Source organism: Juglans microcarpa x Juglans regia, chromosome 2D (genome assembly GCF_004785595.1).
Source record: "Juglans microcarpa x Juglans regia isolate MS1-56 chromosome 2D, Jm3101_v1.0, whole genome shotgun sequence".
In the NCBI taxonomy this organism is placed as follows: domain Eukaryota; kingdom Viridiplantae; phylum Streptophyta; class Magnoliopsida; order Fagales; family Juglandaceae; genus Juglans; species Juglans microcarpa x Juglans regia.
The window spans coordinates 38,093,182-38,108,521 of NC_054596.1; the positions used below are offsets into that span (position 1 = coordinate 38,093,182).

At 36.2% G+C, this 15,340-nt stretch overlaps 1 protein-coding gene across 3 annotated transcripts; it reads left to right on the forward strand.

Moving 5' to 3' along the window:
* The first annotated feature begins 2,180 nt into the window (after positions 1 to 2,180).
* LOC121250196 (ABC transporter G family member 32) lies at positions 2,181 to 14,543 on the forward strand. Of its 3 annotated transcripts, none has more exons than XM_041149206.1 (25): positions 2,181 to 2,712; positions 3,450 to 3,570; positions 3,689 to 3,777; positions 3,860 to 3,944; positions 4,275 to 4,434; positions 4,508 to 4,584; positions 4,688 to 4,741; positions 6,102 to 6,192; positions 6,273 to 6,574; positions 6,648 to 6,929; positions 7,145 to 7,461; positions 7,546 to 7,706; positions 7,787 to 7,890; positions 8,952 to 9,111; positions 9,259 to 9,381; positions 9,836 to 9,930; positions 10,011 to 10,343; positions 10,417 to 10,707; positions 11,065 to 11,148; positions 11,501 to 11,634; positions 11,765 to 11,992; positions 12,834 to 13,005; positions 13,090 to 13,344; positions 13,920 to 14,304; positions 14,336 to 14,543. In XM_041149206.1, exons 1-24 carry the CDS (start codon positions 2,438 to 2,440, stop codon positions 14,190 to 14,192), a joined length of 4,266 nt encoding a protein of 1,421 aa, XP_041005140.1. In that variant the 5' UTR covers positions 2,181 to 2,437; the 3' UTR covers positions 14,193 to 14,304; positions 14,336 to 14,543. The 3 variants fall into 3 exon arrangements, with proteins under 3 accessions (XP_041005140.1, XP_041005142.1, XP_041005141.1); XM_041149208.1 differs by having other exon boundaries at positions 9,839 to 9,930; XM_041149207.1 differs by having other exon boundaries at positions 13,920 to 14,363.
* The last annotated feature ends 797 nt before the right edge of the window (positions 14,544 to 15,340 follow it).

Sequence of the window (15,340 nt, forward strand, 5' to 3'; positions counted from 1 at the left end):
AGTAAAAAGGCTTTCTGGATGGGGATGGTAAGAGTTGTTGTGCTCACTTCTGACCATGTATAGATGAAATTCACGTTATTTGTTCATCTTCCCCTTTAACATAAAAAGGGGGAAAAGGGCGGAAAACGTCTCTTCCCATTCATTTCAACTTTCTTTTTTTCTTTCTTTCGTGATGAGGTGTAAAAGAATACCTTCTTTCACAAGTTCTAAACAAATCGGTTAGCTTCCTTTGTAGTACAAGAAATGCTACTCATCTCTACACCAAACATTAATACGTGATTTATTATTTTTGTTATTCTATTTAAATATGAACAGTGCTACGTACAGTCTCTAAATAGAGACTGCATTACAAGCATAGTTAATTTTATCTTTATTTTTTTAAAAATTATAATAATATCCTCATCAATATGTGCGTGCAATCCCCAAATAGAGATTACAAATAGAATTTCTCTTTAAATATACATGTTTAGACATTAATATGTGCGTGTTTATATAGAAAAGTAAAAATGACAAATTACATGTTAATATGTGGTGTAGATAATGATAAGTAGAATTTTTTTTGTAATATATATATATATATATATATATATAAAAGAAGGAATTCTTACTACTAATTAAACTACAAAATTGATATCTTTTTCTTTCATAAATTACATAAAGGAGAAGCCGATCGAGCTAATTTGTGTGCGCAATAAAATTGACACTTGTTTATATTTTAGAGACGATCCACTTTAAAATGTCAAGCTAACAATTGTTATAAATATATGTCAAGCAATCAACAAATTTGGTGGGCGTTATTAACAACACTTGGAAGTTTATTTATTGAGAAAGTCTACTTTGTTGTCCCGAATTGATACCTCGATTTGATCGTTGGTTAAATTTTTTTTTTACTTAATGATTAATGAAATGATTTTAAATATATTGATATATATTTTTTTATTTTTTAAATGTATTTAAATATGTTAAAAAAATGTAAAAAGAAAAAAAAAAAGTTTTTTACGCTGGGCATCCCTCCCAGCAGTCAAGATGGAGCGGCATAGTAGCGGTACCCTTATTTATTAGTATTTGTTTTATTTCTCACTAATCAAGTAATTATTAGAAAACGAAGTCATGAGGGTTTTATCAATTAAACTGAAAAAATATCTTTATATTTTTAGTTTCTTGTAAAGATTTTAATATGTTTTATTTTATGTCTGTACTGTATTAACCTCATCATAATATTGTTCATCACACTTGCAGTTATTATTATTTTTACATAAAATATTTGTAAATAGAGAATTTATTCAAACTTTTTATAAAATTTAAGTCACGTACACCCTAACTACTCAACAAAAATTAACTATACAATTTAATTGAAAATAAATAAATAAATATTGACACTACAGCGTGTAAAATCATTTTTATAAATGTTTTTAGGAAAATCATTTGTATAGTATTAGGATATGCAAGTTTGGAGCGCTTCATTTTTTGAAAAAAAAGAATAAATGTGTAACCAAAAAGAAAAACTCTATTTTTATATTCTGTTTGGATAGTGAAAGTGTTTCATTTCATTTCATCTCATCATTATAATTATTTCAAATTCTCACATACAATATAATAAACAATTAAATTTTTTTAAATCTTAAAACAATAATAATATTAAAAAATAATATTTTATTTAATTTTCAACTCATCTCATCTCAAGTTACTATCTAAACACATCTTAATTCTATTTTTTTTATTATTATTTTAAAAAGACATACTTTAGAGCTATATCTAGTCTTAATTTATTTATTTATAAATACACGAAGTAATTCACTCGTGAATAATACCATGCAAACGTGACGAGATAGGGTGAGGGAGACAAAAGTTTTCGTTTATTAAACAAGCACAGTTGCAAAATTTTGAAACTTCTTTTTTCCCTGTGCTTCCCAACCGTTTCAATTCAAATGTGGCCGTAAATTCCTACCCACTCACGCATCCACGCCAATTTCTCTTCACGCGATCGTAATTATTTCTGAGAAGTCTTAGATCCTTGACCAGAGGACCCTTGTAAAACACGTGGCATTCTACAGTTGCGAGTAGTTTTGTCGTTAAGCCGCGCGCGAGTATTCTTTTCGGGTAAACCCGCCCACTGTCTTTCCCGCGGCCATTAAATGAGGTTCTCTGTGGCAAACTGTATCACACCAACGTACAAAACACACCGGAGAGAGAGATAAATTATCAACGAACACGAAGACCTTATTGGAGAAACCCCGCCATTAATGCATAGCTCAACTACTCATCTGAACCTTAGAAGTAGTGGTAGTAATTCACACTCTCACCAAATTGCTAAGGCCTCTCTCTCTCGCACTCTCTCTCTCTCCCCCCGCCCCCCCCCCCCCCCCCCCCCCCCCCCCTCTCTCTACTTTATCTCTTGGATAGAAAAGATCCAAGGTTTTGTTAGATCTTGATCTGGATGTGGAACTCTGCGGAGAATGCGTTTTCCAGGACGTTGTCGCTTAGGGAGGAGGGAGAGGATGTGGAGGCGCTACGGTGGGCCGCGCTGGAGAGGCTGCCCACCTACGCTCGCGTACGGAGAGGGATCTTTAGGAACGTTGTTGGAGATACCAGGGAGATCGAGGTGACCGAACTCCAGGCTCAGGAGCAGAAGCTTGTGCTGGACCGGCTAGTCAGCTCGGTCGACGACGACCCGGAACTTTTCTTCGATAGGATGAGGCGCCGATTTGATGCGTAATACCCTGTCTGCTTGAAGTGCTTGATTGCGAGGATGAATTTTCTTTGGTTCAACTTAGTTGCTGAGGATTTAAAAAAAAAAAAACTTAGTTGCTGAGACAATGTAGGAAAACTGAGGCGAATAAATTTGGAAGTTGTTAGTTACGTTAGAGTTTTTACTCAACTTACCTTGATTTAACAATTTGGGAGGGTTTTGTTCAGTTAACTTTGTCGCGTTTTGAAAACTGAATCAGCAGACACACACACAAAATTAAAAAAAAATGTGAAATTTCATTTTCTCCGTCTCTCAACAAGGTGGATTGAAGTTCAATGCATGGCTATTCTCTTATTTGATTTTTTTTCTCTCTGTCTAGTTTTCTTGCAAGAAAAAGTTTTAGGCAAGGGTTATAAGTTCCTTCAACCTACTGGACATACAGCAAGTTTTACCATTAAAAGTTTCTCGCATATGATCTGGATTATTTCGCCTTTATCGTTTCTCAATTGTGATCCCATTCCCCGTGTGCATTGTCCTGGAATTTTGATTGATTTTTTTCTCTACTTCGCCAATGACTTTGTTGATGTGCCATTGGCTTTCCCATTGTTAGTGTATATTATCTTCGATTGACTCCAGGAAGTTATTCCTCTCTCTATGTTCTTCACTTATATATTATCTTCCTAGCTGAATCCTTTGATTGGATACCTACTGTGGTTAACTGCTTCTTTGTTTTATTTCTTTTACAAATGTGGTGTTACAGAGTAAATTTAAAGTTTCCGAAGATTGAGGTTCGATTCCAGAATTTGACAGTTGAATCTTTCGTCCATGTTGGAAGCAGAGCACTGCCAACAATTCCCAATTTTGTTTTCAACATGTGTGAGGTTGAGTTTTCTTAATTAGTAACCATTTTAAAAGGACCCAAGTTCATGCTACGGTTATTGTTTCATCTCATGGTTCTGATTGTCTTTTAAATTTCTCTCTATTCTAAATATCATTTAGGAACTTTTAAGGCAGTTGCGGATATACAGAAGAAAGAGAAGCAAGTTGACGATTCTAGACGATATTAGTGGGATTATTAGACCTTCACGGTGAATTTCGATCTCGATCAGAACCCAGTTGTTCAATGTCCGTTCAAGTGTGTGTTTAATAAGCAGTTGCGTTATCTTGTAGATTGACATTGCTATTGGGTCCTCCAAGCTCTGGAAAGACAACTCTACTGTTGGCTCTTGCTGGTCGCCTTGGAACTCATTTGAAGGTAACGAAATATGTTCATGCACTACCCTGAAGATTGTACAACTTTTGGTAATCACGCGGTTCGGTAATAATGTGATATTTACTGTAATTTTTCATGTCATTTCTGGGATACTGCAGGAATGAGCTTGTAGGTTTCTCAGGGTCAAACTCTAATTTGATAGCGATAAGCTGTCATTTTTACGTATTTTCAACCTCTATTTTTATGCATTTTGAGCTAATTTAAGTGATCACTATAAATTGCTCTGCTGAATATATTGCAAAGACTTGCTACTAATTTCCTGTTGGATTCATCATTTACTACTTGCCACTGATACTTTGATCCCTTCTGAAGATGTCAGGCAGAATCACTTACAATGGACATAGCCTGAACGAATTTGTTCCTCAGAGGACATCTGCTTATGTGAGCCAACAGGATTGGCATGTTGCAGAAATGACTGTAAAGGAAACTCTTGAACTTGCAGGTCGCTGTCAAGGGGTTGGATTTAAGTATGGTAAGCATTGGTTTTCTTGGGTATGTGTATGATGATGCTTTTAGATACTGACATAATGAATACTTCTGCTCAGACATGCTAGTGGAACTTGCAAGAAGGGAAAAGCTTGCTGGGATAAAACCTGATGAAGATCTTGATATATTCATGAAGGTACTGCACTTGTTAGGTGTGGGTCTGTTTAGCATTTTTTTTAATTTATTTTTTGGCTCGATAGTTTATTACTGATAAGAATTGTTATAATTTCTTCCTTTAGTCATTAGCTCTGGGGGGAAAGGACACAAGCCTTGTTGTGGAGTACATCATGAAGGTATCATCTCAATTCTGGTTTCTGCAGGGTGGATATAACTGATTATATCGCTACATTAAAATTTATAAACATAATTAATATTATTTTAATTTCATGAATGACTAATTATGCACCTTCTTTTAGAACCTTGGATGCTAGTTCTTTGCCATTCTCCAACTATGTATACTTGAATGGTATTTTAACCATATTGTGGGTGTGAAGTTATAAGATGCAGAATACCCATTTACAGAATTTTGGTTTTTGACTCGTGTAGGCAAAGTTTGTTTATTAATATTGCTAAATTAATACTTCCCTCTTTTGTATGGTGTTTAAAATTAATAGGCAGTCCACCTACATGGTCATGTATGCTCCTATCGCGGTTCCACCACCTTTCATCTTTTTCCTTGTTGTTTATGCACCAAAATGGTAGAACATTTATAACCTAAGTTCATGTTGATCTAGACAAATGCCACCTTTTTCATCAATATAGCCTGCTAGCTAGGTTTCTCTGTGCTAGCACAAGGCAGTCCTGTTCAAGCGTCATGGGTAGAGCATAGTATTCCGGGCTGTTAAACAGACCCTGAATTGTCCACCGGTTTTTTCTTTTACCTTTTTCCCGTTTCTTTTTAAAGTTCTCAGGATATCATTCCCTTTTGAGCTCTTCAATTGGAGTTGACACCAAAAATTATGTCGTAACCCTCAGCCACTGGTTTATTAATTTCAAGTGATTTGAGTTATTTTAGATGCATTAGGGGCCACCGTTTTCGCCCAAAGCTTGAAAAAACGGGTCAAAACCAGTTAAAACTTTTAAAATGACCTGTTCTATGTTAAATTTGTCTCTTGAATTGGGAGGTGTTGTTTTTTAGTGTGCTATATCATCATTTTTCCTAAAAACTTAAACTGAAAGGAAGACATGTGCTTAATAAGTTAATTTAAATTTTAATACTCTTGCTCATGTGTGGGCAGGCTTCCACTAAATAAGTGGATCCAAGAAGTGAGATATCTATTTGAAATGAGGTGGAGTGTGAATTTAAAGTTCGAAGTTGAGAACTTTGTTACGATATTTTATTAAATCACTATTTATTCCAAAAGTGTAAATAGATAAGAATGTTATTTTAATCATATAATCTCTCTTCTGCAAGAGTGAACAGATTGATCCCTTTGCAAAGAGGCCATGAAATGACATCAGGTCAAATGTGTTGAATTTGTCATGTAGATTGGCTTATGCGTTCTAAGCTCTGAGAACTGTTTCTTTTTAATCTTTTTTTAATAAGAAAAGAGTTTATAGTTCATATAGTAATTAAAGATTTAGAAAAAATGGGATAGGAAGTTGTTGCTGAATCTGTCTTCTTCAACGTATCACTAATATGTTATGACAAAGATTTTAGGGTTGGACATCTGTGCTGACACATTGGTGGGAGATGAAATGCTCAAGGGTATTTCTGGGGGACAAAAGAAGCGGCTTACAACAGGTCTTTACCATGTATTTCTAATGGTGTACTAGTCAATGGTGTGTTGATTTATGCTTATTGAGCAGATATATGATTTCCAGGTGAATTACTGGTTGGTCCAGCAAGAGTGCTATACATGGATGAAATATCAACTGGGCTTGATAGTTCTACTACCTATCAGATCATCAAATATCTGAAGCATTCAACTTGTGCACTTGATGCCACCACTGTAATTTCTCTGCTTCAACCAGCTCCAGAGACGTACGAGTTGTTTGATGATGTAATACTTTTATGTGAGGGGCAGATTGTATACCAAGGACCTCGTGATGCTGCTCTTGAGTTCTTCGCATTTATGGGATTTGGTTGCCCAGAGCGAAAGAATGTGGCAGACTTCTTGCAAGAAGTAAGTAGCGGAGAACTTTAGATTACTTTCAGCTCTATTATTGTGGTATCTTTTTTCAGATTTTTATATACAGGTTACGTCGGAGAAAGACCAAGAGCAGTATTGGTCTGTTCTGGACCGCCCTCACCGATACATACCTGCAGGAAAGTTTGCCGAAGCTTTTCGCTCATATCGTGCTGGGAAGAATTTGTCTGATGCACTGCGTGTTCCTTTTGATAAACGCTACAATCATCCAGCAGCCTTGGCAACATATCGCTATGGTGTAAAGAGGCGTGAACTTCTCAAGACCAGCTTTTACTGGCAGAGGCTAATCATGAAACGGAATTCATTTATTTATGTCTTCAAATTCATTCAGGTAGTTATTAACTATTACCACATCTCAATTCATATTTTAGGATTCTGCCATTTTTGGTTGTATTTATGATATGTCAACAAGAGTTACATTAACTTCTATGTTAGCAAAGCAGGTTATAGAATTTTATTTTCCAGACCATTTTGTTTTTAGTTGTGAATTTTCTTATTCATGACATAAAGAGTGCTGATTTGCAAGTACTATTTACTGTCTTCCAGCTTTTTTTTGTTGCTTTGATCACAATGAGCGTCTTTTTCCGGACAACGATGCACCATAATACGATTGACGATGGAGGCTTATATCTTGGGGCACTGTACTTTTCCATGGTTATTATTCTCTTTAATGGCTTTACCGAGGTGTCAATGTTGGTGGCCAAGCTTCCAGTGCTTTACAAGCATAGAGACTTGCATTTCTATCCAAGTTGGGTGTATACTCTTCCTTCTTGGATCTTAAGTATTCCAACCTCGCTCATAGAGTCTGGCTTCTGGGTGGCTGTCACATACTATGTGATTGGATATGATCCTTCAATTCTTAGGTAAGTGTTATGCTTTCGTGAAGTTTAAAAATGTATTATAACAGTTGATTGGGGTGGATTGCTGTATTAACGCTTGATGTGCAGGTTTTTTCGACAGTTCTTGTTATACTTCTTTCTGCACCAAATGTCAATAGCTCTCTTCCGTCTTATGGGTTCCTTGGGCCGGAACATGATAGTTGCCAACACCTTTGGATCATTTGCCATGCTGGTTGTCATGGCTCTTGGAGGGTTTATTATTTCTAGAGGTCAAACAAAAATTCTTTCAATGTTTACTTGTTGTCTTTCATTTCTTATGCATATTCATTTTCTTGTTACATTGTGACAGATGATATACCAAAATGGTGGATCTGGGGATTCTGGATTTCTCCTTTGATGTATGCTCAAAATGCAGCTTCTGATAATGAATTCCTTGGACATTCTTGGGATAAGGTAATGCCAGAATATCATCTGTTCCATTTCACGTGATAGCTTTGGCATTTGCTGGTGTTTAGTTACCAAAAGGAGAGGGGAAAAAAAAACAGCATTGGCATTTTGCTAGTCTGATGACATTATGCAGAGAAAGTTGAAAGGAATATGATCACGAAATTGTATTCATGAAGACTTGAGATGTAATGCCCCATGATTTGAGTGGGGGAGCTTGTAGTACCTTACTAAGGGTCCGTTTGGCAACACAACTGTTCTCAAGATTCTCAGATATTTCTTTCCCAAACATCACTCAAACACAACACTTTTCAATTTCAAATCTTTAACTTTTTCATCTAATCAATTACCTAATCATTACAACTTTTCCAAACTCCCAAACAAAACACAAAAAACAAACTACTTATTCAAATTTTAAAACAAAAATAATATGTCAAAATAATATTCAAACAGATTTTTAACTTTATAATATTTTTATTCAATTTTTTTTCTCTCCTTTCCCAAAACCCAATAAAACATCTTAACTCAAACCATTTCACTACTATTTACAAATATTTTGAGGTATTCTAAGCATCCAAATGGGCCCTAAGTCTCACATTGGGTGGAAGTAGTATGGCAGAGATGAATGAGCATGATAAAAGTGTATTAAGTTTCAAGTTTCACCTCGGTTCCTTGTTAGGTGAAACTGGCTTTATAATGATTTCAAGGAGTTTCAGTTATTATATAGATAGTCATTTCAAAATATAAGTCCATATCTAGCTTTGGCTTTCCTTGGGTCATACAGAAGATGCATTGGATATGTTAACCTTTCAATTGAGTTCTACCACTTCATGATTATACATAGCATTGTTATCTTTTCGTGTAACTATTTCGGGGATGAAAGGTGATACTGAGACGTTCCATGAAATTTTGCCTTTACCATGTTTTTTTTTAATAGGTAAATCTTGTTTAGTATAATCTTCTATATTGTGATGGGAGTAATTAAATTGAGTTATCCTTTCAATTGAGTTAGTGTTCTAGCAGTTTGATTCTATTTAAAACTTATAGTTGTCTGTTCCCTTATTATGCAGAGCGCCGGGAAGAACCTGAGCTCTCCACTAGGTGAGGCATTATTAAGGGCGCGTGCTTTGTTTCCAGAGACGTACTGGTATTGGATTGGAGTCGGTGCTATGATTGGATACACAGTTTTATTCAACGCACTTTTCACGTTCTTTCTAGCTTATCTTAACCGTAAGCCTCTTCTTTCTGTTAAGAAGTTTACTAATCTTGTATAAAAAAAAAAAAACAGAGGTCTGCTAATATCTCCCTTATGATACTAATATATAGGCTAAGAATGTTAGTGAAGGCTTATCATGTTATTCTTTTACATGCCTACAGCTTTGGGGAGACAACAAGCTGTAGTGTCTAAGGAAGAGCTGCAAGAGAGAGAAAGGAGAAGGAAAGGTGAAACAGCGGTTGTTGAGCTGAGGCATTACTTGCAGCATTCGGGTTCATTAAGTGGTTAGTAAAATAAATTTTCTATTAACTTCCTTTCATATTTTTCTTTTTCAGTTTGTTAGCTATAGTGGTTCATATCCATAATAAGCAATTTAATGTTTTCTCCATAAGCATAAGAAGAAGCCTCATGGGTGTCAAAATTAATTTATGCCAGGTCTTACATTGGGGGGAGGGGGATATTGGTGATTGGGGGGGGGGGGGGGGGAACTTTTTTACTGTTCACGCATTGTCTCTGTGTACAAAGCATTTCTCTCTCACACACATACACTGTTGTAGTTTAATTTTGTTCAACATAGTGTGAACAATGACTCTCTCTTCTTTGGATGCAAGCACACGCCGAACCCCCTTAACTATGTGTGCAATTTTTTCTCTCTAGTTTATTTAATCTTATTTGCATAGTATCAACATGGTCACTCCAAACTTTAGGTAAATGTTTAAGTTTGTCATCACTTCTTAGCAGGAAAGCATCTTAAGCAGAAAGGCATGGTTCTCCCATTTCAACCACTTTCTATGACTTTCAGCAATATCAATTACTATGTGGATGTCCCTCTGGTGGGTATATAACTCCATTCTTCCCTCATGAAGTTCGAGAAACATCTTGACCTAGATTTCTGATCAAAGTACCACTTCAGGAATTGAAGCAACAAGGGATAGTAGAAGATAGATTGCAACTGTTGGTTGATGTCACTGGAGCATTTAGGCCTGGTATCCTTACAGCATTGGTTGGAGTCAGTGGTGCTGGGAAAACCACCCTCATGGATGTATTAGCCGGTCGAAAAACTGGTGGAGTCATAGAAGGGAACATACAGATATCTGGCTATCCCAAAAGGCAGGAAACTTTTGCAAGAATTTCCGGTTACTGTGAACAGACTGATATTCATTCCCCTTGCTTGACTGTTTTGGAATCACTTCTGTTCTCTGCCTGGCTTCGGTTACCATCAGATATTGACTTGGAGACACAAAGGGTAAATATAAAAAAAAAAATATATTTATGTATGTCTTGGTACATTATGTTTACTGGAGGGTTGAAATTTGCAGGCCTTTGTTGAGGAGGTGATGGAACTTGTAGAGCTCACTCCATTGAGTGGGGCATTGATTGGTCTTCCTGGAGTTGACGGTTTGTCAACAGAACAACGAAAAAGATTAACAATTGCTGTTGAACTAGTTGCCAACCCTTCTGTAGTGTTCATGGATGAGCCCACATCAGGGTTGGATGCAAGGGCTGCAGCTATTGTGATGAGAACTGTGAGGAATATTGTAAATACTGGGCGAACAATAGTGTGCACAATCCATCAGCCTAGCATAGACATTTTTGAATCCTTTGACGAGGTATTTATATGTATATTACACACACATGCATAGATGCAGTATGCTTCTATATTTTGGCAGAGAGTTTCTTCTACAAATTTTTCCTTTCTGATTGTCTGAAATGCTAAATTTCAGAAATCAAAATTCTTGCCAATAGATCATATTCTATATATCTGTGCATATAAATTAGAAGAACGAGTTACTAAAATTCCCCTAGGTTCTTGCCAGTTCATTTTCCCTTTCTCACAAAGATGTGTCGCTGCTTTGTCACATCAGTACATTATATAGATAGATTAATTGCAATATTTTATAATCATGTGTTTCTAGATCATCATGATCTCTTTGTTTATCGTAACCTAATCTCAACTTTAAATGCAGCTTTTATTTATGAAGCGAGGAGGACAGCTCATATATGCTGGTCCACTTGGCCCCAAGTCTCAAGAGCTCATCAAATATTTTGAGGTCTGGCCATGCATATTATTATCTCTGTGATTAGTGAAATTTAAATTCTTGATGATAGAACCCTTAGGGGTTGGTTCAAATGGTAAGAGCCTGGGTATTGGTGGTATGCTCCCTCCAGGTCCAAGGTTTGAACCCTTGAGTGTAAACAATTTCTAGGAGTCATCGGACTTGGGAATTTTCCCTTGAATTATCCGAGGTGCACTTGCAGGAAACTCCTTATTGAGGGCCTGTGCACCCCCATAATTAGTCATAACTTTATTTTAGGCAACTGGTGCCAATAAAAGAAACATCTTCATGATATAAAGTACTTATCAAAATAGACATTTGAATGATATAAAATTTGCTTCTGTAGGCAGTTGAAGGAGTGGAAAAAATCAGGTCTGGCTATAATCCTGCTACATGGATGCTTGAGGTTACTTCTCCTACTGAAGAGAACCGTATTGGAGTGGACTTTGCCGAAATTTACCGAAACTCAAATTTATTTCAGTATGCACTGTTTCAATGGATTCTGGCTATTGATTTGTTTGTTTTTTCTTCTTTTTGCTAGGTTAATGATTTTGTTGTTAGAGGAACTATCCATTTCCTTATTTAACTTGGCTATCATCTTCCATTTCAGACTTAACAGAGAGTTGGTTGAAAGCCTAAGCAAGCCGAGTAGTACTGCCAAAGAATTGAACTTTCCAACCAAGTACTCTCAGTCATTCTTTCACCAGTTTTTGGCTTGTCTTTGGAAGCAAAATCTATCTTATTGGAGAAACCCACAATACACTGCTGTTCGCTGCTTCTATACTGTCATCATCTCATTAATGCTTGGAACGATATGTTGGAGATTTGGTGCTAAAAGGTTTTCTTTATCTTTTGAAATATTTTTAACCCTAGATTTCATGAAAATTTTGGTCCTTAGCTATCGAGTTGTGGTACCACATAATCTACTTCATAACATGCTCCCAGCTAATTTGCTCATTAATTCATTTGACTTGGAAGTTGACTGATTATGATGCTGTGTTAGGAGGATTAACAGAAACAGTTAATTCTAATGAGGTGCATTAATATGACGTGTATCTACCTGGTCCTCTCAGTGGCAGATTGCTAGTATGGAGGCCATGAACATGTACTGTTGTGAAGGTGTGTCAGTGCTTTAGATTCCTTAAATTGGTCGTCTTTCTCATCTGCGGATCTGATGGTGGTTGCTATAAAGCTCTTCCCTGAAGCAGCAATTGAGAAAGCCAGATTGATCGTTAAGTTGAGATGGTTTAATTGCATGCAATCTTTCAAATCAATTGCTGTCCTAATGTTTGAGGTGGTTTTGAAAGTACAAGGGGAAGGAAAAACAGAACGTGGGTCAAATCTGCATAAACTGACATTTTGATGGCAGCTTTGACCCAAGACCCGTTATGCGTATTTTGATGGCAGTTTATGATCTAATAGCAGAAATGGGCCAACTCTAAGATGACATCAGATTTTGTTGGACAGCTTTTAAGCTGGACAGTGCTATTCGTACCCTGATTCAGTCCTATTGGGGCTTAATGGACAATTGGCAAACTCAATCCTAGTTACAAATCACTCAATCCTCTGTATTTAGTTTTATTTTTTTCTTTTTCATTTGTCCCTCGAGAATCTTATGGTCTCAGTCTACAGCATCAGATCTTCTGCGACTCTTTAACTATTTTTCTCATTTCTGACAGGGATAGCCAGCAGGATTTATTTAATGCCATGGGATCAATGTATGTAGCTATCCTGTTCGTTGGAATTACTAATGCCACTGCTGTTCAACCAGTTGTTTCTATAGAGAGATTTGTTTCATATCGAGAGAGAGCCGCAGGGTTGTACTCAGCTTTACCATTTGCATTTGCTCAGGTTTCCTTCTGATATCTTTCCTCGTTTCCAGTTGTTAAAATCACTGGATTTCATTGAAGTTAGCTAATGTTTCTCTCTGTGCAGGTTGCTATTGAGTTCCCCTATGTGTTCTCACAGTCAATCATCTACTGCACAATTTTCTACTCAATGGCTTCGTTCGAGTGGACTCCCTTGAAGTTTATTTTGTATTTATTCTTTATGTATTTTACTATGCTCTACTTCACCTTTTATGGAATGATGGCAACTGCTGTAACACCAAATCATAATGTCGCTGCTGTCATATCTGCTCCATTTTATATGCTATGGAACCTTTTCAGCGGTTTTATGATCCCTCACAAGGTAATGAAGTGATAAATTTCTTGCTTCTAGAGCATTAGATCAATTTTACTTAATCAGACCTGCTTGCCTTGTTTATTTCAGATTTACACAATGATCTGTAGGAAATCCACCCTTGTATTCATTTATACACTCAAGCTATTACATATCATTCTCAGCTTAGGAACTCCTAGAGATATAATCTGACAGTGAGTCATGGGCTGGTGTCTGGCAGGAGGGGATTATACTAATTTTTTACATACAAACTTATTGTTGTTATCATTGGATTTGCTTATTTGTGGGCCCAAGATCCCCTGCATATTTGAAATACTGATTCGTAGAGCTTGTCCCTAGTACTTACCATTGAACTTTTTATGGCTAGAATAACTTGGCTACAGGGTGAGATTGTACATGGAAGTTCCTTTTTTTTTTTTTTTTTTTCAAAACCAATCTACACCAAAGAATTCAATAATCAGAATTACTCTCTATACAGTATTCTCTCTTTATCTCACATGTACAAAACACTCGCACAAACATCTTTCCTTTTTTATTTCTGGCATACATGTCATAAGACTCACAACTTGGCTACTTATTTTCAGAGAATCCCAGTATGGTGGAGATGGTATTATTGGGCGAACCCTGTAGCCTGGAGTTTGTATGGCCTCGTGACTTCACAATATGGTGAAGATAATAGAGTAGTGAAACTATCAGATGGATTGCACTCGATGCCCGTAAGGCAATTAGTCAAGGATGTCTTTGGGTATAGGCATGATTTCTTGAGTACAGCCGGCATAATGGTGGTTGGTTTCTGCATGTTCTTTGCTGTCATTTTTGCATTTGCAATAAAATCATTCAACTTCCAAAGGCGATGAGAGGTCGAAGTTATGTGCACCATTAAGAGGTCTCGTGTTAGGTTTCGGAATTGATGCATATGCTTGGCTAAGTATATCAGTTCCTGGTAAATGAATGTTACACGATAACTATATATATATATATATATATATATATATATAATATATATATAGCAACAAGATTTTCTAGTATGTAATGTTATTTGGACTTCAGAAGATTGTGTAAACTAATACTAGTTGCATGTTTCAATATTATTGATCATAAATAATTTGATCGAAAATGTTGTAAAGTCAGAGACTATTGGCATATAAGAATTTGTTTTCAACAGAATGGTTGGAAAACCACTATTGTAATGCATTGTGATTTTCACAGGTCCTTGTTTGAGATATCAATATCAAAGCTTTTACCCAATTCTGTAATTATTATAATGCATACATCATTAGGACTCGTTTGGATAGTGAGATGAGTTGATTTAAGATGAGTTGAATAAAATATTGTTAGAATATTATTTTTTAATATTATTATTGTTTTGAAATTTGAAAATGTTGAATTGTTTATTATATTTTGTATGAGAATTTGATAAAATTATAATGATGAGATGTGTTAAGGACAAAGGTGCCCTTGCAAAGACCTTTAGCCTGCAACCCTCACAGCACAAGGACTTGAGTAGCTCCATGTAACAAACTCTGCAACAAACATGCATTGCATGCATTGTGCTTCTCTACCTCTGCAAAATCAACCGTAGCATTAGCTTTAGAATATTCCATTCATTGTAACTTATGTCTATAAGAGGACCTCATGTAATAACAATTTTCAATCAATGAAAACCATAAATTCTTTACTCTAACAAGGTACTAGAGCTCTAAAGGACTAAAATTCCATGGCTTCCTCGCTTGATTCCTCTTCTTCTTCTCCCACCCTTCCTCAACCCAATTTTTCTCATACAATCTTTGTCAAGCTCACCCCCGATAACTACTTGTTATGGAATGTTCAATTGGTTCCTTGCCTTTGTGGCCAATGACTATACAAGTATGTTGATGGCTCTTGCCCTCCGCCAAAACTAGAGCTTGATGATAACACTCCAAATCCAGCTCACGACCTTTGGCTTCAACAAGACCAATTAGTCATGTATGCCCTTATCTCTTCTCTTTCTTAGACACTCATAGCA

Bases quoted from the DNA above. Each gene is read 5' to 3' on its own strand.
- LOC121250196 (XM_041149206.1), top strand. From the start codon at position 2,438: ATGTGGAACTCTGCGGAGAATGCGTTTTCCAGGACGTTGTCGCTTAGG. The intron at 9,931-10,010 runs GTGGGTATATAA...GTACCACTTCAG, and splicing joins ACTATGTGGATGTCCCTCTG to GAATTGAAGCAACAAGGGAT. The intron at 11,993-12,833 runs GTTTTCTTTATC...CATTTCTGACAG, and splicing joins TGGAGATTTGGTGCTAAAAG to GGATAGCCAGCAGGATTTAT.